A 21674-nucleotide genomic window follows, 5' to 3' on the forward strand; every position below is an offset into this window, starting at 1 on the left:
AAATAGAATATTCCACTAATCTTAAAATGATAGCTCAAGCTATGCAGGGTGGAATAATCCCCCTGGGAGTGTTGAAGAGTTTGCCGGAACAATATGGTTTTGGTCTGGGTCATTTAGATCTATGGATTAATAAGTGGGGTGGGTGCGATCAAAATGTTTGTGTGGGAACATCTTTGATTCCTGTAGCAGGTTTAGATCAAGTTTTAGTTCCTGTGGTTTCATTGGGTATACCTGTAAGTTCAAAACAAGTAATTTATTATGAATTACAATATACTGACTTTGCTTTTGATGGAAATAAGTTGGAACAATTGGATATCTCTGCTTGTTTCCATTTCGAGTCAAAGGTAATGTGTCTACCAGGTCAGGATAAGGTTATTTATCATTCTTGTTTTCACAATCATACGGCATGTAAGGCAAGAATAGAGACCGTAGATTCAGGAAAAGATCTCATGACACAGGTAAAGGTGAATAAAATTTGTTTTCAGGTAATGGAAGAACAAATGTTAGCAAGAGCTTTTTATTCTAACTGTGCTCATGTGAGAAATTTGTCCCGAGGTCTTTATTGTATAGAAGGAGATATCAAATACCTAGAGGTAAATAAGAATAGATATAATGTATCTAGTATAACAACTGAATACTTGAGACCTCTTCCTGTTCAGTTTAATTTGACCCAGATTGATCACTTTCCTTGGGAAGAGTGGACCAATGAGATAAAAAAGGATAAAGGGTTATTAAACTTGTTAAACCAACAGCTGAAAACTGCGGAAATAGTTTTCCAACATCAACAGGGACAGTTGAACCAAATTCAACATGAGTGGGATGAAATGGCAGGGTCCCGATGGTGGAAAAATCTTAAAAAATCTGTAGATATGTGGTCAGAATCGTCAACACAAAAAGCTGTATTTAACATCTTGACACATCCAATTGTAATTATTGCTATTATTGTTTTTCTTTGTGTGCTATATCAGTTATTTGTGTTGTGGAAAGTTAGAAAAGTGTACAAAAAGATTAAGGTAGAGGTAGACAAAGGGGATAACTTCCTACGAGATATGATAAAAAGGATGCAGTATTCCAATTCTAATCTAAATTTGAACAAAAAACCTGTCTATGCAGAGGATTCTGACATGGTTATGAAGAATAAGGGATATGCTTGAGGATGACTGTGATACGAATGTGATACGAAAGAAGAATAAGTGAGTGTGATAGAATGGTTATGATCTGAGTATTTATATACATATATATTTATTTCTCAATCATAATCAGGGGGACTTGTAAAATATACTAACATCACTAGTCTCTAACTAACATAGTATAACCATGTCAATCTAAAGCATAAGACATAGTTTAAAGTTATAATTGATAGTATAAGGTTCGAACCATTGTACGGCCATCTTGTCTCAGGGAGTTAGTTCTGAGAATAACTTGTTTACTGCATTGCGGTAACATATGCTAGCATCAGTCATATAGATATATATACATTTGTAGGGAGAAGCAGAAGTATATTCTGGGATGTCACGTAACTCTTTAGAAGTCACCATATTAGTTGAGGCTCAGAGACGGGAGGTGGGGGTTTCAGCTATATAAGCAGGAAATATAGGATAAGATGGAAGGAGGAGACCCTGGAAATGCTATCCCATCTGCACACCAGGCTTGTGAGACCTCTCCCAGAAACATCTAGCCCTGGACACATGAACTGAAGGACATTCTTCAACTCCAGATAATGGACTCTGCTTGAAACAACAACCTTTGTAAGATAACTTATTATTCTTATCTGTACCTGAAACTTTTGTATGCTCATTATTTTTGTTCATTAAATCATTGCTCCTATCTTTTGAGCGAGAGCACATGGACTAAGCTTGTCATCTTCTTTACAACTGCTGTGTAAAAGGATACGTGAGTGGCCCAAATTCTAACACCAGTTTTATAAAGTTACTTTGCGGCTTACACGGGGAAGGCACGGAGGCTATGGAAACACGTGTGGCAAGTGTGCTGTGTGCTCTAACAGCACATTTCAAAAGCTCTATATGCTTTTTTCCAGTGATTGGTTCCCTTTAAATCTTTGGCAAATAATCTGTCAGATAATCTTTCTGTGTAAATGGACCCTAATTCCACATTGTTCTGAGCACCAACAAGGGCAACAGTTTAGGTGTAGGTTATGGAGTTTTTATTAAATTTTATGAGGTGATTTTTTTTTTTACCAAAAGATGTAGGATTTAATACTATCAGTGTTCTTTTTATTATATATATAGGCCCTTTATGGTGCGTTTACACAGAGAGATTTATATGACAGATTTTGGAAGCCAAAGCCAGGAATAGATTTGAAAAGAGGATAGATCCCAGTCTTTCCTTTATGACCTGATCTCTGTTTATAGTCTGTTCCCGGCTTTGGCTTCAAAGATCTGTCAGATAAATCTGTCTGTGTAAACGCACCATTAGTCTTCAGGCAGCACAGATAGCATTTAAATTCCATTCCTTTACCTTTGAACCACCTGCCTAGCAATAGCAAAATCAATTAAACAATTAACCAGGGTGAAGGGCATAGCATGGAGTGGGACACATGTTTGCTTTTTCTTGCTCATACTCCTATTTATCCTGTGCGCCATACCACTGACCAGTATTATCCTCTCCAGGTGACTCTTGCACTGTCCCCTATTCCTTGAGCTCTTATTGTTGCCTATGCAGCTGACATGGGTCCTAGGAGGAACAAATGGCATCATTTTCTCAGCCCTGTTCTAAGATGGTGGCCGTGCAGGGGAACCACAGGACTTACTAGCTCTCAGCAGCCATGCCATTGCTGCTAAACTGGAGAAATGTGCCAGTCTGACAACAGTACTGATGAAGCTCATTCATCCTCCATTAACAGTGAGTGAAGAATTGGGCAGGCACACTAAATCAAATAGTACTGCCAAAAAGATTGCATGGCCATATAATATGGCCATCCTTCACAACCTATTACATATGTAAGCAAACTACTGACCTATACAAAAGAAGACCAATGTAAGCAAAGACTATATGTAATCTACATATATCAAATGAATAGGTAAAAGGTTAATGCACTGTAAAGATGTCAAACAATGGATCTCATACCATAATTAAAACGTGAAAAGGGAGCACAGTCCTGGCACCTAATCCTGCCGCACTCGTTCTGTTAGTGCACTAACTACATGCTTTTATATACAAATATCAAATACAGTTGGCTAGTGCGAACATGAAAACAGACAGTGTAAAAACGCAATCAGGGTAGCAAAAAAACAACCCTTCTATTCTACAGATACTGATCCAGGTAAACAAAAGAAAACCAGGAAGTGGATGCATACTTATCTGTCATCATCCCGTAAATCTCCATTGTCTGGAGATCCCCTTCACCCTATGTAACACCAAACAATGTAAACACATCAATCCTGGAGTTCAATACCCTGGATATGAATCGATATATCTCAACATTATGAAAAGATAATACATGTTCATACAAGGGTGGATAAGCTAGACACCTGCAAGCCGCCGATATGCAGGGTTTTAGCCCATGCACAAATGGCACACCTAGTGGTAACAAAGTTTATCATATAATGTACATAATGCCAGTGTCTCATGCAGCCACATGGTATGAATGGTAGCCTAAAGGACAGCAACATCTTCGATATTAAAGTGTCAGCTCTTATACATAATAAACACATTGGGGAAAATTCATTAAAGTGACTCTGTACCCACCATCTGACCCCCCCAAACTGCTTATACCTTTGGATAGCTGCTTTTAATCCAAGATCTGTCCTGGGGTCCGTTCGGCAGGTGATACAGTTATTGTCTTGCACCGCCTCTCTGCCCCTCCTCCCCACCCTCCTCATCATTAGGAATGCCCTGGGGCAGCATTTCTCCTATTCATCACCTGTCTGAACACTTCACATGGGCCTTAACTATCCAGCACATGTAAAGTGTTCACACAGGTGATAAATAGGAGAAATCCTGCCTGGGGCATTTCTTATGGTGGAGAAGGCAGGGAGCAGGGATGGAGAGGTGTTGCAATCCTAGGGCACAGACACTCTAGGCCACGCCAATTTGACACAGAGCTGCAAGTTTAAACATTTTTTAGGGCAATAACTGCATCACCTGCCGAACAGACCCCAGGACAGATCTTGCATTAAAAGCAGTTATCTGACGGTACAAGTGGTTTTGGGGGGGGGGGGGGGCAGATTGTGGGTACAGGGTCTCTTTAAGGGCTTTACACCTATTTTTAGGTGAATATATGGATTTTTCACCCATTTTTTGTTTAAGTTCTATTTATGAACCAGTATTCGACTGGCCAATATTTTTTAGATGCAACTTTTTTTTTTTTATATGCCAGTTTTGAGTATTCACCAAAACGTTCGCAGGTCTACAAATGGTCAGTACCAAGTGAATATGCTTTCTGTAATTTTTTACTTCGATACATTCACTATGGCAGTGCTACAATTTAATAAATCAGTCACAAGATATTGGAACAAAATATTCACAAATCCATATTAGAAGAGTGACACACATTAAATTCCTTAGTAAATGTCCCTCATTGTGTCCCAACAAACCCTATTCCTATATTGCATCCAACTGTGCCCCACTCTATTTTTAGCCAGATAACATCAATCTTATTACAAAGCAAGATGACCCACAGAGGCCTTGAATGATAACATATCCAAAGACCAGCAGGTGCCGGGTATATCATGTTACAGGCAAGCACAAAAACAACTTATGAATGGTCCACACATAACGTAAAAGGACCCCTCTCATAGGCATCCCATGCAGCCGCATGATTCATGTAGTGCCAATATCCCATGTAACATACATAGTAAGAACACCTGCCTCTCGGACCTTAGATGTAAAAATACACGCCACTAATAAACACACTGTGGGAGATTTATCAAAGGGTGTCAAATATAGACTGGTGTAAACTGCCCAAAGCAACCAATCACTGCTCAGCTTTCAGCTCTGGTAAAATGAAAGAGCAGCTGTGATTGGTTACTGCTGGCAGTTTACACCAGTCTATATTTTACACCTTTTGATAAATCTGGTCCATTGTATCCCAATAGCCCGATGAAATATGCGGTCCTACTCTGTTTTTACATCATCTTCTTTTGGGGGTCCATTCAAAGTGAGGAGTGCTCCCTATGCCTGTTCTCTGTACTGTCGCATCCACATGTGTTTTTGCTATTGTCTGTGCCATGTGAAATTGGGTAGGGTTGTTCACATTTGACTCTCACATCATGCCTAAAGTTCTCATGACGATCTCTATATTTAGCTGGAATGTTAGGGGTGTGACATTATCTTTTTTTTTTTTTTTTTTAAACACTATTTTATTGGGTTTTCAAATTTTAAAAATCACATAACAACGTGGAAGTACATCCCTACACTCCATTCTAATTGGTGCAGGTTGATTAATTGTTCAACAAAAGTCTGCATAACAACTGCACTCTACTCCAAAAAATACTTAGCTTATTTTCCCATCTCTTTACTTCTTATACACATTGTACTTCAACAACACTCTTTAAACACATGTTTGCAACAAATTGTCTTGTCATATAGTATACCCAATCATGAGGGAGGTTTCAGTCAAGTGACCTTTGTCTACAGGGTATACTACTGTTGATGAGAGGAAGGGAACAAGTGCCAAGTGAAGATAAGTGTCTGAATTGTGCTGGGAGCTCATGTAGATGGAGGCCAGAGTCTCTACATGAGCTCCCAGCATAATTCATGCATTTATCTTCTCAGGCACAAATTTTGGGCTGGAAAAAAGTCACAAAAAACAACCCAAACATTAAACACTCACAACACCAACGACTCAGCCTGCTGCGATTTAGCAAAACTGTCAAAAAAAAGGAAAAACACCAAAATGCCCTTAAAAAAAATGGCAAACACAAAAACGTTATGTGGTTATGGCATTTCCTATTTCCCTATTGACTGCATCAATTTTAGCATTTTACTTTATTTTTGTGAAGGGAAGGAAGTGCGGGGGGAACCTAGTGTTAAAAAGAATCTATGTCGATGCCAGGATCTCAGAAGCGTTGAGACACAGCGCCAAGATGAGGGTCCTGGTGTTGCACATTTGGGTGATCAGATTGCTCCTTTTGTAACTATTAATCTTTATACTAAAAGCAAAAAATATTACAAAGTGTTATGGTGATACACTACATGGAAGACTTGAGGGCCGAGGTACACGGCAATACCTACCCTTTAGCGAAGCTTTGGCTTCCATGGTCAGGAGTTGGATGGCTCTTCCCGGGTCATACCCTTTTCTCCTCCAATATCTAATATCACCTCTTTTCATTCATCTCTCTTGAGGACCACATTGGCTCTGCCCTTTTCTTATCTCTATTACTTGGAGGATATAATGGAGAGATATTTGTGTTTGTTCCTTTCAGTCATTTATTTGAGGTCTTACGATTGCACATTTATAGTTGTCAAGCAAAGAGTGTACAGTGGTACCTCGTTTCTCAAACTGCTTGTTTCTCAAACTGCTTAGAACTCAAACTATATTTTCAAGGAAAGTTAGCTTTGGCTCTCAAACTCTTGCTCGGTTCTCAAACACTTTTCGGGCCCCCAGTCTTGAAGTACTTGGTATCTGAACGTTTTTGCGAGTGTGGATGGTGGGTTGCACCTGGTGAGTTTAGCACTAGTGAGGCTTCACATACAGTACAGTACTGTATAAGACTGCTGGAGTGCATATATAGTACAGTAGTAGTGCAGTCAGTGCACCGCTATCTCCCATCCTGTACAGTACTGTATAAGACTGCTGGAGTGCATATACAGTACAGTAGTAGTGCAGTAAGTGCACCGCCATCTCCCATCCTGTACAGTACTGTATAAGACTGCTGGAGTGCATATACAGTACAGTAGTAGTACAGTCAGTGCAGCACCATCTCTCATACATTACAGTGCTGGGATGGGGGGGTATTCTATACAGTAAAGGATGAAGAGTTGGTGACTACTGTACTATAATTGCTGGTTTTGTTTAATGTTTATGTACTGTACAGTATACAGTGTTGCTCTGTAATGTCCTGTACAGTATAGTTCTGTTCTGTACTGCAGGGATTATACTTGGCACTTTTCAATGTAATAAATGAGTATTGTAGGTAATTATTGGTGGGTGCTGAAACCAATTAAACACATTTACATTATTTCCCATGGGAAAACACTGCTCTGTACTCAAACTGCCTTCCAGAACCAATTAAGTTTGAGAACCGAGGTACCACTGTATATGTTTTGTCATAGTATAAAGTAGCTTGATGACTATTACAAACAGCCTCAATGTGTACATACCTCTCTTTGTACCCTCTGTATCCCCTTCCCCCTTTTTGTTGATTCAATAAAGCTTTTGAATAAGTATATATATATTTTTTTAAAGTATTGCTGTATAGCGACCCTGCTGCAGGACACTGGTGGAATGCTTTATTTATACTATTGGAAATCTCATTATATAAACATCCACTTCAGTGTAGATTGCTATTTCACATCTACAATACAAAACCATTTGATTTTGTTTTGAATAGACATCTCTTAAAAATGGATCTTGTCTATTGAATTGAATAGGCAATGCCATATAAAGCGTCAATCTTACAAGCAAAGCTATGAATAATGGCAGAATTGTTAAGACGGTTACAATTGAAAATGGACAATGCATCTAAAAGCAACATCCTCAAGATACGTCATTATTGGTGGATGGATAATTAGGACAATAGTTGCTTTCATACAACATACTGTAGGGAACAGAAAGACTTGAAAATTACTTGCAAATCAACCATGTTAACAAAAGCATCAGACATTCAAACTTGCCATGAGTAATACCACTTTAATTCTAAAAATGTGATTATCCCTTTCAACTATGTCACCAGTAAATACTTCAACCTCTTCAGAAAACAAGACTTGTATTAAAACGTCTTTGAAACATTTTCCCCATGCACTTACTAGTATACCATTTACAGACTCAATCGAGTAAAGATAAAACCACTATATAACATGCAACTAAAAGTACAAGTGCAAGAGAAACTAAAATAGAAAATTGTTAGCACTTGTTAGCAAAAGATTATAACTTTTACAGACAACTATATACAAAACTAGAAAATGTACTCGGCGCTGCCCGGGTATAAAGTCTCAGCGTGTTAACTAGATTTGTTCTAAGGTGCCCAGGAGGCCAATCTAAAGGTATTGTTTCATCTGAGTTAATCAGTGGAATTAGTGTATACCTGTAGTGCATAGTTGGAGGGGTTCTGTATACCTACACTGGATAGTTTTTAGGGGTCTCGTATATCTGTAGTGCATAGTTGGGGGGTGGGGGGGCTGTATACCTATAGTGTATAGTTGGTGAAGGTCCTGTATACCTGTACTGTATAGTTCGGGGGTCCTGTATACCTGTAATATATAGTTGGTGCTGTATACCTGTAATGTATAGTTGGTGGAGGTCTTGTATACCTGTAGTATATAGTTTGGGGGTCCTGTATACCTGTAGTATTTAGTTTGAGGGTCCTGTATACCTGTAGTATATAGTTGGTGGAGGTCCTGTATACCTGTAGTGTAAAGTTTGGGGGTCCTGTATACCTGTAGTGTATAGTTTGGGGTCCTGTATACCTGTAGTATAGTTGGTGAAGGTGCTGTATACCTGTAGTAGAGTTGGCGGAGGTCCTGTATACCTGTAGTGTATAGTTTTGGGGTCCAGTATACCTGTAGTGTATGGTTTAGGGTCCTATATACCTGTAGTATATAGTTGGAGTTCCTGTATACCTGTAGTGTATAGTTTGGGGTCCTGTATACCTGTAGTATATAGTTGGTGGAGGTCCTGTATACCTGTAGTGTAAAGTTTGGGGGTCCTGTATACCTGTAGTGTCAAGTTTCGGGGTCCCGTATACCTGTAGTATACAGTTGGTGAAGTTGCTGTATACCTGTAGTATAGAGTTGGCGGAGGTCCTGTATACCTGTAGTGTATAGTTTTGGGGTCCCGTATACCTGTAGTATATAGTTGGAGGAGTTCCTGTATACCTGTTGTGTATAGTTTTGGGGTCCTGTATAGCTGTAGTGTATAGTTTGGGGTCCTGTATACCTGTAGAATATAGTTGGTGGAGTTCCTGTATACCTGTAGAGTATAGTTTGGGGTCCTGTATACCTGTAGTATAGAGTTGGTGGAGGTGCTGTAAACCTGTAATATAGAGTTGGTGGAGGTCCTGTATAAATGTAGTGTATAGTTTTGGGTTCCTGTAAACCTCTAGTGAATAGTTTGGGGTCCTGTATACCTGTAGTATATAGTTGGTGGAGGTCCTGTATACCTGTAGTGTAAAGTTTGGATTTCCTGTATACCTGTAGTATAGAGTTGGTGGAGTTCCTGTATACCTGTAGTGTATAGTTTTGGGGTCCTGTATACCTGTAGTGTATAGTTTGGGGTCCTGTATACCTGTAGTATATAGTTGGCGGAGGTCCTGTATACCTGTAGTGTATAGTTTTGGGGTCCTGTATACCTGTAGTGTATAGTTTGGGGTCCCGTTTACCTGTAGTGTATAGTTTGGGGTCCTGTATACCTGTAGTATATAGTTGGTGGAGGTCCTGTATACCTGAAGTATATAGTTGGTGGAGGTCCTGTATACCTGTAGTGTAGTTTTGGGGTCCTGTATACCTGTAGTATATAGTTGGTGGAGGTCCCGTGCACCTGTAGTGTATTGTTTTGGGGTCCTGTATACCTGTAATCTCCTGTATACCTGCAGGGTCGTATTTACCATTAGACACCCATGGTCTGGTGCCTTGGGTAGCACCTTGCAGAGAGGCAGCACCCTCCCGTTCAGACTTGCCAGAAAATCTGGTGTCTTTTCGAGGGGGGTATGGCGGTATTGGTCAGGTCTGGTATAGCGGTGTTCTCCAGTCACAGTATGGCGGTATTGGTCAGGACTGGTATGGCTGTGTTATCCAGTCACAGTATGGCGGTATTGGTCAGGTCTGGTATGACGGTGTTATCCAGTTACAGTATGGCGGTATTGGTCAGGTCTGGCGGTGTTCTCCAGTCACAGTGTGGCAGTATTGGTCAGGTCTGGCAGTGTTATCCAGTCACAATATGGCGGTGTTGGTTAGGTCTGGTATGGCAGTGTTATCCAGTCACAGTATGGCGGTATTGGTCAGGTCTGGTATGGCAGTGTTACCCAGTCACATTTTGGCGGTATTGGTCAGGTCTGGTATGACCGTGTTATCCAGTCACAGTATGGCGGTATTGGTCAGGCCTGGTGTGGTGGTGTTAAATGTGACATGTGGAGCTATTACCTACCAATCCTAATGCTAATTGGTGAGTGAAGATGGGGCATCTTCAGGTTTAGAGCTTAGGGCAGCAGCAGCAGCTGGTAATACTGTCCTGTATACATGTGCTGTATTGATGGAGTAGGGGGTCTACCAGTTATTTCTGTGGATCTGTTGTGAGGCAGCTGGCCCTAGCAAACATTCAGATTCCAGCTCCCTATGAAAATGAAAGTAGTAATCCTATGGGTTGCTAAGGCTTCCATCTGCCATTTCTAATGATATCACCTGTGTGTGCAGTGTGGAGATTTTCCCATTCATTTCATTCCCCCTCCCCTACTGTACATCCGGCGAGGACGGAACCTTCGCTCTAACCTTCCCGGGCACCCAATGTATCTGTGGGCCAAATTTGGGGTCAAACGGTTCAGGCGTTTGGAAGTCTATACGGGACAGAGAGACTTTGATTTTTATGATATAGATAAAATTGAATAACACTGTAGAATCTACTGTAGCTGTTAGGAACCGGACAGCAGGACAAGACAAGGCAGTGATCCCTAAGCTCAGCCCCGCCCACTGTCCTCTACCTACTTGCCACAATCCGTCCTAAGATGGCGGCGAGCAACTGGGCGGCAGTCCCTGCACTGGCTAGGTGGGACACAAAGACAAGACAGACAGACAAAACACAATGAAGAATAGTCGACAGTCCGGGTTACAACAATCGGGCAGCACAGTACGAAATCACAATCCAATAAGCAGAGTAAAAAAACAAGCAATATGGTCAGGGGCAGGCGGCTAGCAAGGATGGTCAGAACACAAGGCAGAAGGGTCAGAGAAAAGACAGATAATAGCAGAAACACAAGCAGGCAGAGACAAGCTCAATAACCAGCAATAAGAGCACAGACTGAGGTTTGTTATATAGGAGGCCAGCCAGGGCTCTGGTCCAGAACGTAATTGGACCATCCCTCTGATCTCAAAGCACAGACAGCTGAGAACAAAACAGATCCACTGGCAGGATGACCTGTCAGTCACAGCAGAACCAAAACACAGATTAACCATGACAAGGCCAGACAGAATTCAGCAGGTGAATTCGGGTGTGTCTCCCAACAAAAGTGAGCATATAAACCAGTGTTCTCACACTGCAAACAAAAACACAAACAGAATGCAAGAATTTAAGCGCCTTCTCGGCCGCACAGCACGAGTCGAGGGGCGCATAATGCTCTGCAAAGATACCATCCTGACAGTAGCTTTATACCACTGACATGCTCTTGGGTATTAGGTAAAGAACCTTGTCACTAAGTGACTAAATAACAAGATTTATCTGTATCCGTAACTATATGATATTTTGATCCCAAAGTGTGAATCTGTTTGGGTTTCTTTCATCCCCCTTGGGGACCACTCATATGTGTATTTGTGGTGGTCACTAAGGGGCTTGATGCTAGACTGCCTCCTTTATACAATGGCAGCCTAGCAGCCCATGCTGCGCTCTCACTGATTGCTAGGACTGGAGACCTCCAATTGTAGCAGTTTAACCCATTACATACAGGTAACAGATCTGCGGTTCTCTCTTCGGCATCAGCAATCCAGACCTTAGCGGCCTCCCTTTAGCATCGGCAATCCAACAACAAGTTCATAAGGGCCTGATGGGTTTACTTTTCAAGGTCCTCAGGCAAGCCATTATATGGCTGTATTGGATGCCCAGTTGTATAGATTGTCTGTCAGCATAATGCACTGCAATGCAATGCAATGGTAGTGCAGTGTATTTTACGAGTGATCAGAGGATCCTTAACATCTTAATGCATAATCACGCAACTGTAGTTGAATGTGCTGTTATGGCTGGGTTCACACTACGTATATTTCAGTCAGTATTGTGGTCCTCATATTACAACCAAAACCAGGAGTGGATTAAAAACACAGAAAGGCTCTGTCCACACAATGGTGAAATTGAGTGGATGGCCGCCATTTAATGGCAAATATTTGCTGTTATTTTAAAACAACGGCTGTTATATTGAAATAATGGCAGTTAATTACTGTTATATGGCGGCCATCCACTCAATTTCAACATTGTGTGATCAGATCCTTTCTGTGTTTTTAATCCACTCCTGGTTTTGGTTGCAATATGAGGACCACAATACTGACTGAAATATACGTACTCAGCCCAGCCTTAGGGTGTAATGGTGCGGTCTCGGAATTGGGGCCTGCTCCATCCATGGCGACTCCCGGCTGCTAAGTGCAGTGGGGCTGCCCCTCATAGCAGGCATCCTTTATCATTGAGGGGTTAAAAAGTGCCCTAGGGACACGTCAAAATATTTTAGCGGTAAACAATTGGTAAACAGTCCTAGACTTGCATTGGAAGTCTTGGAACACGCGAAGCATGCAGTTCTGTCTGCTTATTCTCCTTATCAGTCTCTGTGTGAACACTGAGAGCCTGACAATATATGGCGGAAGAGAGGTACCAATTTTCTTAATGTTGGAAATACTTTTCTTATTTTTCTTTACATTTTCTTAATGTTGGAATACTTTTTTTTTATAGCGAAAAAGTAGGACAATTTGATACATGACCTAGTATGAGCTTGTAGGGATATGTATGCCTGTATACGAGAGCCATCATCATAAATAAAAGGCTATTGTGTTAAGTGTTTTATTAAAGTTTTTAAACTGAATAACAAAGTTACAGCTTTTCCTCTGAGGTTTCTCGGAACATTCTAAACAAGTTAAGACATAGGATACATAACAAATAAAAGTGCAGTATGTATGTGTGCAAACCAACATAGCTAAACATGCTTTAGGCATTTTTTTGTACTCACTACTTGCATCAGATACAGGTGTATCCATATAAAAGATTCCCACATTAGGCCTTATTAAACTGTTATAGCTGTCATTCCTAAAGGATTCACACTATGGTAAGGTTTCTATTGTACAGGTGTTGAAACTACAGCATTCCAGCTATTGCAAAACTACAATTCTCATCATGTCTGGACAGCCATTGTAGTTTTGCAACAGCTGGAGGGCTGCAGCTTTGACCCCTGTGTTTTCTGCCATCATAAACAATGGAATAAATACTGTGGCAGGGTGAACAGCGCCACTTACTGCATCTATGTTAGTTTATAGTAATCTGTCCAAATCTTGTTCTGAAAGTACAGTGTCAAAAATTTCATAACAAATTTGTTCTCCATTATTAGAATTGTATGATTGTATACAACAATTCATCCAAGGATGTCCACCTAAAAGAAAAAAAGTATACTGTACTTAGTACATCATAGTAGACTTTACGTTTTAAAGCAGTGGCGAATCTACAAAGCCTAAAAGTTATCTGAGACTAAATAATAATGGGGAAAAAAACACATAAAAAGGGCAATATTAAACTTAAAGGGAATTTCTCATCTATTAAAAAAAAAAAAAAATATATATATATATATATAATATATATATATATATATATATATATATTTATATATATATATATATATATATATATATATATATATATATATATTTCACATTTTTAATAATTTGGAAACTTTTTTTTTTGTTTTTCTGTCAGAAATTATGAAAAAAATATAGTTTTGCCTTTGGCTGTCCAGGCATGATGGGAATTGTAGTTTTGCAACAGCTGGAGGGCAGAAGGTTACTCATCCCTGATGTAAACAAGAGGAAATGGGAATAAATTATTTTCAATACCATAGTCCTCTGCCATCTGGTTGGAGCCTGCACAGAGGTGAAAAAAACAAACAACTGCTGGAAAGATTATGGGGGACATGTATTAAGTCTGGCTGGGGTATGTTAGTTTAACATTTTTCTGCCAGTAAAATGTTTAATGCAGGCGTAACAGGGGTTGTGGATGCACACAGAGGGGGCACAGCCTCTGCATGCAGTCACACCTCCTCCATTTTGCACCCGCCCCTCTGGCCCAAATGAGGCAGAGGATTCGGATGTGAAAAATTTATTCATACAACAAGCATGTGTGAATAGATTTATTGGCATCTGGCCCTTCTGCTCCAAAAACATGCCTATGGGTATATAACCATGGAACAGATCCACTGCTTTCTGTTCAACTCGGGTTGAAAATCCTAATTATATGGATAGTTTCATGTTTTCTTATGCAGATTTTAAATCTGCAGCAAGTTAGATTATGTTGCAAAACAGTATGGATTTAGCGTAGTTTCTTCCCAATAATTTGGCACTTCCCTCTGGTTGTCCTTACACTTTTGCCTAGGTGCATAAGAGAGACTACAGTGTAGTCTTGTGCCAACAGTGTGCCAATATCAAAATATATATACACTTTTGAAACATAATTATCTTTACCTAAACACTAGAAAAGGAATGAGGTGGAAGAAATTGTGTGATATGAACCTTAACAAAATTTGTTATTACTTTATCCTTATAAAGAAAAATATATTCCTTATTTTAGGCATACTGCAGGAAAGGGATATTTAGAAAATGTATGTTGGAGAGTCTAACTATAATGTGCTGTCTAAACTGACAAAGACTTTGTAACTTACAAATACATCAGTTTTTGCTATTTTGGTGTTTTTACACCAAAAATATTTACTCCCATAGACCCGCAATCATCGGTCTACATACCAAAACCCCCCAGTAAAGGAGAAGATGCTACTGTAATGCCCAATGCAGGCTAAGGTGATCCTCACCCAGACCATGTATTTATAAATAGCAGTTGAGATCCACAAATGAGCAGTGGCATGGCATGTTGGGAATTCACCAGCAGTATACACTGTGCTATACCCAGCTGCAATAATCTTTCAGCTTGAGAACTAGTCAGTCCTTGTCTCCATTTTATAGCACTGAACTGTACAGTATTTCTGTACTCATCTGTTCTTCATGACACACTTGTATGAAGTTGTGCCAGTGTCAGGGTTACTGGAAATGTAGCATATGTCATTTTATAGCATACAAGTGGCATATATGTGATAGGCTTTCCATGAGGTACGTGTTAAATGAAAGCCATTAACACAGTGTAAAAATAACACTACATTATACAATTCATCCCATGTGAAGATACTATGTGATAATGATAATAGTCACATAAAACACTTACTAATTTGCTCTGTTGATGGACACAATACACTCATGATTTTAAGAAGTCTTTCCTGGAGGTCACTATCCATGAGTATCTCAGAAGGAGGAATCTGAAAAAATTGTTCCTATGTTTGCACAGGACAAAATAAAATATTAAGCAAACAAAAACATAAGAGACTTACAAGCTTTATACTAAATCAAATTTTTAAAAAGCCTCTAACAAGTGGTTTTTACACATTTGGGGAGATTTATCAAACATGCTGTAAAGTTAAACTGGCTCAGTTGCCCCTAGCAACCAATCAGTTTACAGCTTTCATTCCTCACAGACTCTTTGGAAAATTAAAGGTGGAATCTGATTGGTTGCTAGGGGCAACTGAGCCAGTTTCACTTTACACCATGTTTGATAAATATCCCTCATTGTTTTTAAAGCACAAATGTTTTTGGAAGCTTTTTTAGGTGTTTTTTCAAGTTCCCGTTGATTTGAATGGGGGCTTCCAAGTGAAACTGCACTGAAAAAGGTAACATGTTGCTTCTTGGAAAAGCATATACATATAAGGATGAGAACAGCTCATCTCTCCTGGTGTCTTGCTGTGCCAGAGCTCCTACTCCATTTGCAGGTAATATCCAAATAAATTAATCCAAGCTCAGCTTTGCAATGAAACCAAGACTCTGTTTATTTTTGACTCTTAAGAACAAACGAGATGGCCATCATAGTGCACAAAGATTGCCGCCTACATGTTTCTGGTACCAGGCGTATCCTTAATCATGGCTCAGCTCCACTTTTCTCCTGCAGCTGGTACAAGTTCCTCTGCAATAGTGGCATTTTCAAATCCCAAACTGCAATGACCCGAATGGCTCTGTCATTGCAATAGAAGCTCCTATGATGCTTCTATTGCAATTACTGTTTTTTGTCATTACAGTAAGAGATTTGAAGAAGCTACCAGATCAAGGGAGCTTGTGACAGCAGCAGGGGAGGGAGAGAAGCAGGCAGCTATAGCGCTTCAGCTTATGGGACCTTTATTATCCCATAGCTGAAGTGAAAAAAATTGACCTAGGCATCGTGGTCCTGAGGGTTAAACTGAACACTCAGACTCCAACTGATAAAAACTTTAGACATGTCTCTATAACATAACAAAAGTTTTTTCATTTACATACAGCAGATTTGTGAAATTTGACTGAAGGCCATGGGCCTAAACAAAATATGACTTTGTGGTTGCCTGGTACTTAACACACGATAACGTGCATGTACTTTATACTGTTGCAGTTAATCTATAAGCTCAGGAGCTTGCTTCATAGACAATGACTATCAGCTGCTAGGAGCAGCCAGTACTCAGACAATGATGGACATTAGCAATTCCTCTGATGTCCATCATTTTAAATATTAAAGTGATATAGTAACCCCTTACTCTATATGTGGTTCTCCTCACCATCCCTAAGTTATAGGCTGCACATTCAGTATAAACCTGTATAACACTTGTCTGTGTCTTCTTTCTGCTCTAAAATTGCTTCAGTTTAATCGGTAGACAGTGGCATCTAAGTGGTGGGGCTTCATGACAGTTGGGCTCCATCTCTCGGGTGCGTAAAGTGTCCATAAATCCCCACCTAGGTGCCACTGTTCACCAAAAGTGAAGCGGTTTTAGATTAGAAAGAAGACACAGTCAAGTTTTATACAGGTATTTATCGTGTGCAGCGATGTGCAGCACCTAAGCCTGTGGATGGAGCAGAGAACACACACGATTATACCAATTATTTTTTCCTTTATTTGTAACACCAGGAAAAAGGGTGTTTAAATTGTCACCATTGATAAAGACAAAAGCAAAACGTCTGACGTCATCAGTCAAGGTGTGTTTACACTGAGATTTATCTGAAACATTTTTGAAGCCAAAGCCAGATCTGGCCAGATCTGAAGTGGATTTCTCGCTGCAAATCCCTGCCCAGTAAACCCTATGGGCAGGCAAACTCGCAGCAGGATGCACATCCCGCTATGAGTTTGTCCGCAGCCCGCCCCGTTAACCCCCTGGAGCCTATACTTCACCTGGTCCCCGCTCCGGTTTGCTTTTGGGCTCCTGGTGTCTTCACGCCCCGCTCAGCCAATCGGTGCGCTGCGGCAGGGCAGCGCACTGATTGGCTGGGTGGGACGTCCCGAGAACCCCCGAAGCAAGCCGGAGCGGGGACCCAGTGATGTATATGCTCCGGCGGCCGGGGGGTAAATGGGGCGGGCTGCGGACAAACCCGCAGCGGGATGTGCATCCTGCTGCCAGTTTGTCTGCCCATAGGGTTTACTGGGCAGGGATCCGCAGCAAGAAATCCGCTGCGGATCCAGTACGTGTGAATGTAACCTTATAGTTTGTTCCTGGCTTTGGCTTCAAACATCTGTCTGATAAATCTATCTCTGTAAACGCATCCTTAGTCCCCCCAGTGATCGGGAGAAAAGGCTACCGTGCAGGCTAGGAAATGAAATACGCTAATGCATGGTTCTACCGTAGCTTCTCCTGATGTGTGGGGATCTCAGGCTTTGCTTAAAAGTCACTAAACACTGCAATCAATACAGAGTATTGTGCTAAAATAACAGTAGTGCAGCCGGCAGCTTTTTTTTTTTTACATTTCACAAAAAAAGGACCCAGACTGTATTACAACTTTTCTTACAGTACAAAAAGTCATACTCACAGAATGCCGCCACAAATAAGCATTTAGAGACCCAGTTTCATCTTCCAGAGTGAAATTCATAACAAACAGATGTGTTAAGAGTTCAACGCCCAAAGCTAAACCCAGTGGAGGAGAAAGAGTTTTCAAAGTTATAGCTCTAGTTCAGCAATATTACTCCAACAATATTTAATTACAAACCAGCAAAATAAGTACAATTGTAACCCATTATCAGGCAGTTATAGTCATATTCAAGAGCCCCTATCTACTCTGTTACTATGATTTAATGGGTTGCCAGCTACATACTGCATATAGTTCAATCTACTAGCCATGCTTGCCCAGTCTCTTTCTTTTCATTAGCTGCTTTAGTGTACTTAGTCTTGTGTTCTGTAAGGCTAGATTCACACATAACGGAAGCTCAGCGGATTTCATGCTGTGGGTTTGCAGTGAAATCGGCTGCAATTCCCCTCCTGTCAGTTTCAATAGGGTTAGAAACTTGCAGCGGAATGGTCATCCCGCTGCAAGTACGTAAGGGGCAGCCCCCTTAACCCCCCGTGGACCGGTGCATACACTACCCAATCTGGGCTCCAGCTTGTTCTGTGGCTGCTATTCCGCATATTGCTCTGTGTTAACCCTGGGCATACCTGTACGTCCAGAGGTCGCCTAGGGAACATCAGAGCGAGGCTGCGCGGTGGCTCCCCTCTGAACCGACACGGTCCCGGGTGTAGCGCCTATTAGCGGGCACAGTCCGATCGCCGTGCCCGCTAATCAAGTTTTTTTAGATGCAGCTGTCAAAGTTGACAGCTGCATCTAAGAATTTACTGCAGCCTCATCCCTGGTGTCTAGTGGGGTTAATCGCCCCCCCCCCCCCCCCCCCCCCCCGCAACATAGTCACGGAGGGGCGATCCTTGCTTCTAACACCGGGCGGGGTCTGCGCCGTAATGGCGCTGTTCTGGGCTCGGCACAGCCGAAAGCAATCGAGCAATCTCATTGATCTATGCAGTGTAACTATACTGCATAGATCTCAATGAGAGATCAGTGTACTTATACTAGAAGTCCCCCAGAGGGGCTTCTAGTATAAGTGTAAAAAAAAGATAAATAAAGTGTTATCATTCATAAAAAGCCCCCTCCCCTAATAAAAGTTTGAATCACCCCTCTTTTCCCATGTTATAAATAAAAATAAACATGTTTGGTATCGCCACGTGCGTAATGGCCGAACTATTAATTTATCACATTCCTGATCTCACACGGTAAACGGCGTAAGCGCCAAACAATCCCAAAGTGCAAAATTGCACATTTTTGGTCGCATCAAATCCAGAAGAAATGTAATAAAAAGCGATCAAAAAGCCACATATGCGCAATCAAGGCACTGATAGAAAGAACACATCATGGCGCAAAAAATGACACCTCACACAGCCCCATAGACCAAAGGATAAAAGCGCTATAAGCCTGGGAATGGAGAGATTTTAAGGAACATATATTTGTTAACAATGGTTTGAATTTTTTACAAGCCATCACACAAAATAAAATTTATACATGTTATATATCGTTGTAATCGTCACCACTTGAAGAACATATATAACAAGTCAGTTTTTCCCCAGGGCGAACGGCATAATAACAAATACCCCCCAAATAAAATATATACAGTGGTGCCTTGGATTACGAGCATAATTGGTTCCGGGACCGTGCTTGTAATCCAAATCCACTCTTAAACCAAAGCAAATTTTCCCATAAGAAATCATAGAAATGCAGACAATTGGTTCCACACCCCAAAAATAATGATTTTTTTTATTCTGGATAACATGTAAAACAGTTGAAACAAACATTCAGAAACAGCAGAATCTGTGATATTATAAGTTACTGTACATTAATGGAGAGGATGGGAAACACAAGGGCTGACAGAGACTGCAGGGAGCATGAAGGAATGAGCAGGACAGATGTTGGCACATACATGCAGCACTCTCTGTCCGGGGAGAGAGGGGTTACAGCTATGAAGAGATTACCTCCACAGTCCTGTCCCCTGATGCAAGCCCCAGCCTGAAGTAGATCTGCTATGATTTGGAAGGTGAGGAAGACTTCCTGGGTCAGAGTACAGTGCTGTAGACCCTGCTATGCAGACCATGCCCCTCCCCCGCTCCCCCTCCCACCCAGTACAGGGAGCTCTTAAACCAAAGCAATGCTCTTAAACCAAGTTACTCTTAAACCAAGGTACCACTGTATATATATTTTTTTCAATTTTACCACACATTGAATTTTTTCCTTGTTATGCAGTGTATGAAAAAAATTCAGCCTGTCATTGCAAAGGACAATTAGTGGTGCAAATAATAAGGGCTCATGTGGGTTTCTAGGTGAAAAAATGCAAGTGCTATGGCCTTTTAAGCACAAGGAGGAAAAAAACGGAAGTGCAAAAATGCAAATTGGCCCGATCCTCTAAGGGTTAAAGGGGTAGTTCACCAAAAACATTTTTTCTTTCAACTCAACTGATGCCAAAAAGTGCCAGAGATTTGTAATTTGCTTCTATTAAAAAAATCTCAAGTCTTCCAGTACTAATTAGCTGCTGTATGTCCTGCAAGAAGTGGTATTCTTTCCAGTGTGGAGAGCAGTAGAGGTTTCTATGGGGTTCCTGTCACAGACAGAGGTGTCAGCACTGTGTTAGACTGGAAAAAATACACCACTTAATGCAGGACATACAGCAGCTGGTAAATACTGGAAGACTTTAGAATTGTCCAAAGTGGAAAGGAAAATAAAATATAGCAGTAGCGTTAACCTTTAATGCTGTTTCACTGTAAAAAAAGTGAATTTAGTATAACTATGTTATGATAACACATAAGTACAAGGAACATCCAGCTAAAGTTCTATATTATGCAGTTTTACATGTTTTGTCTGGAATAAGATAAATGACCCTTGCAGAATAGAGAACAGGATGTACTAACATTTAATCAAGTGTGCTGTGCAGTCCCTAAGAGCAGATATTTTTTTTATATCTATATTAAACACATAGAAGTACAAGCATTGTTCAAACAGCTCCATTAGCTTGTAGACAGCTATACAGTACACAGAAAACTGATACTGAGCCATAATTGGAGATAAAGTATTAGGTAAAATAATGCAAGGGTAAGAAATTAATTTTTTACCTTTTGCTATTTTTCCAGCATCCCACCCAACTTCTAGAGATAAAGACTTTAGCTCCTCTAATGTCTTAATGTTAGAGCACTTGATACACCTAAAACAATAAAACACAGGCATCTTAATATTAAAATAAATAATAACATAATGCATTTCACACATTTAGCAAAACACAATTCTTTCTTTCTACCTTCCTAATAGACTAAACAGAAAACCTCAAATTTTAAAAGTTAAAATATATACTCAAAAAGATAGCATCATGATCGACATACCCATAAAGCCACTTATTGCCTTGAATAATAAATGGGGCTGACAGGTCTATTTCCAATTGTTCGTCTTTAGATTTCACAGGTATTATAGTGTTGAAATGACTAGACAGCTTACAGAGCTCCTTGAAAGATCCACCTAAAATAACAAGAATAGTATTGTATGTAAATCCCAAAAGTGTTTGGTTCCTGTAGAGACCCTATTGTCTTCAACTATTGTTTTTTAGCGTTTAATGTTATAAAAAAAAAAAAAAATAATAATAATAAAATTAAAATAGGCATTTGAGTCTGTTATTTTAAGCAAGCCCTTAGTAGCATTTAGCCTGTCCACACACTTCTCTGGCACACTCATTACAATTTTTTCATACTGCCCAA

The 21674-nt window shown here is 40.4% G+C and overlaps 1 protein-coding gene across 4 annotated transcripts in view; it reads right to left on the reverse strand.

The window, feature by feature from the left end:
- The window catches only part of POT1 (protection of telomeres 1), a 78544-nt gene that overhangs the window by 12476 nt on the left and 44394 nt on the right, over positions 1-21674 (reverse strand). For 2 of the 4 annotated variants that reach the window (XM_069976688.1, XM_069976673.1), the window contains 5 exons: positions 21306-21438; positions 21042-21130; positions 17932-18026; positions 15284-15389; positions 12864-13451 (listed from right to left, as the gene is read on the reverse strand). In XM_069976688.1, coding sequence (XP_069832789.1) covers positions 13333-13451; positions 15284-15389; positions 17932-18026; positions 21042-21130; positions 21306-21438 — 542 coding nt within the window. In that variant the 3' untranslated portion in view covers positions 12864-13332. Of the gene's footprint in view, positions 1-6195; positions 6343-12863; positions 13452-15283; positions 15390-17931; positions 18027-21041; positions 21131-21305; positions 21439-21674 lie in introns of those variants that run through there. The other 2 variants (XR_011363855.1, XM_069976681.1) reach the window with 2 other exon arrangements.

This window comes from Dendropsophus ebraccatus, chromosome 1, assembly GCF_027789765.1.
Source record: "Dendropsophus ebraccatus isolate aDenEbr1 chromosome 1, aDenEbr1.pat, whole genome shotgun sequence".
Taxonomy (NCBI): Eukaryota; Metazoa; Chordata; class Amphibia; order Anura; family Hylidae; genus Dendropsophus; species Dendropsophus ebraccatus.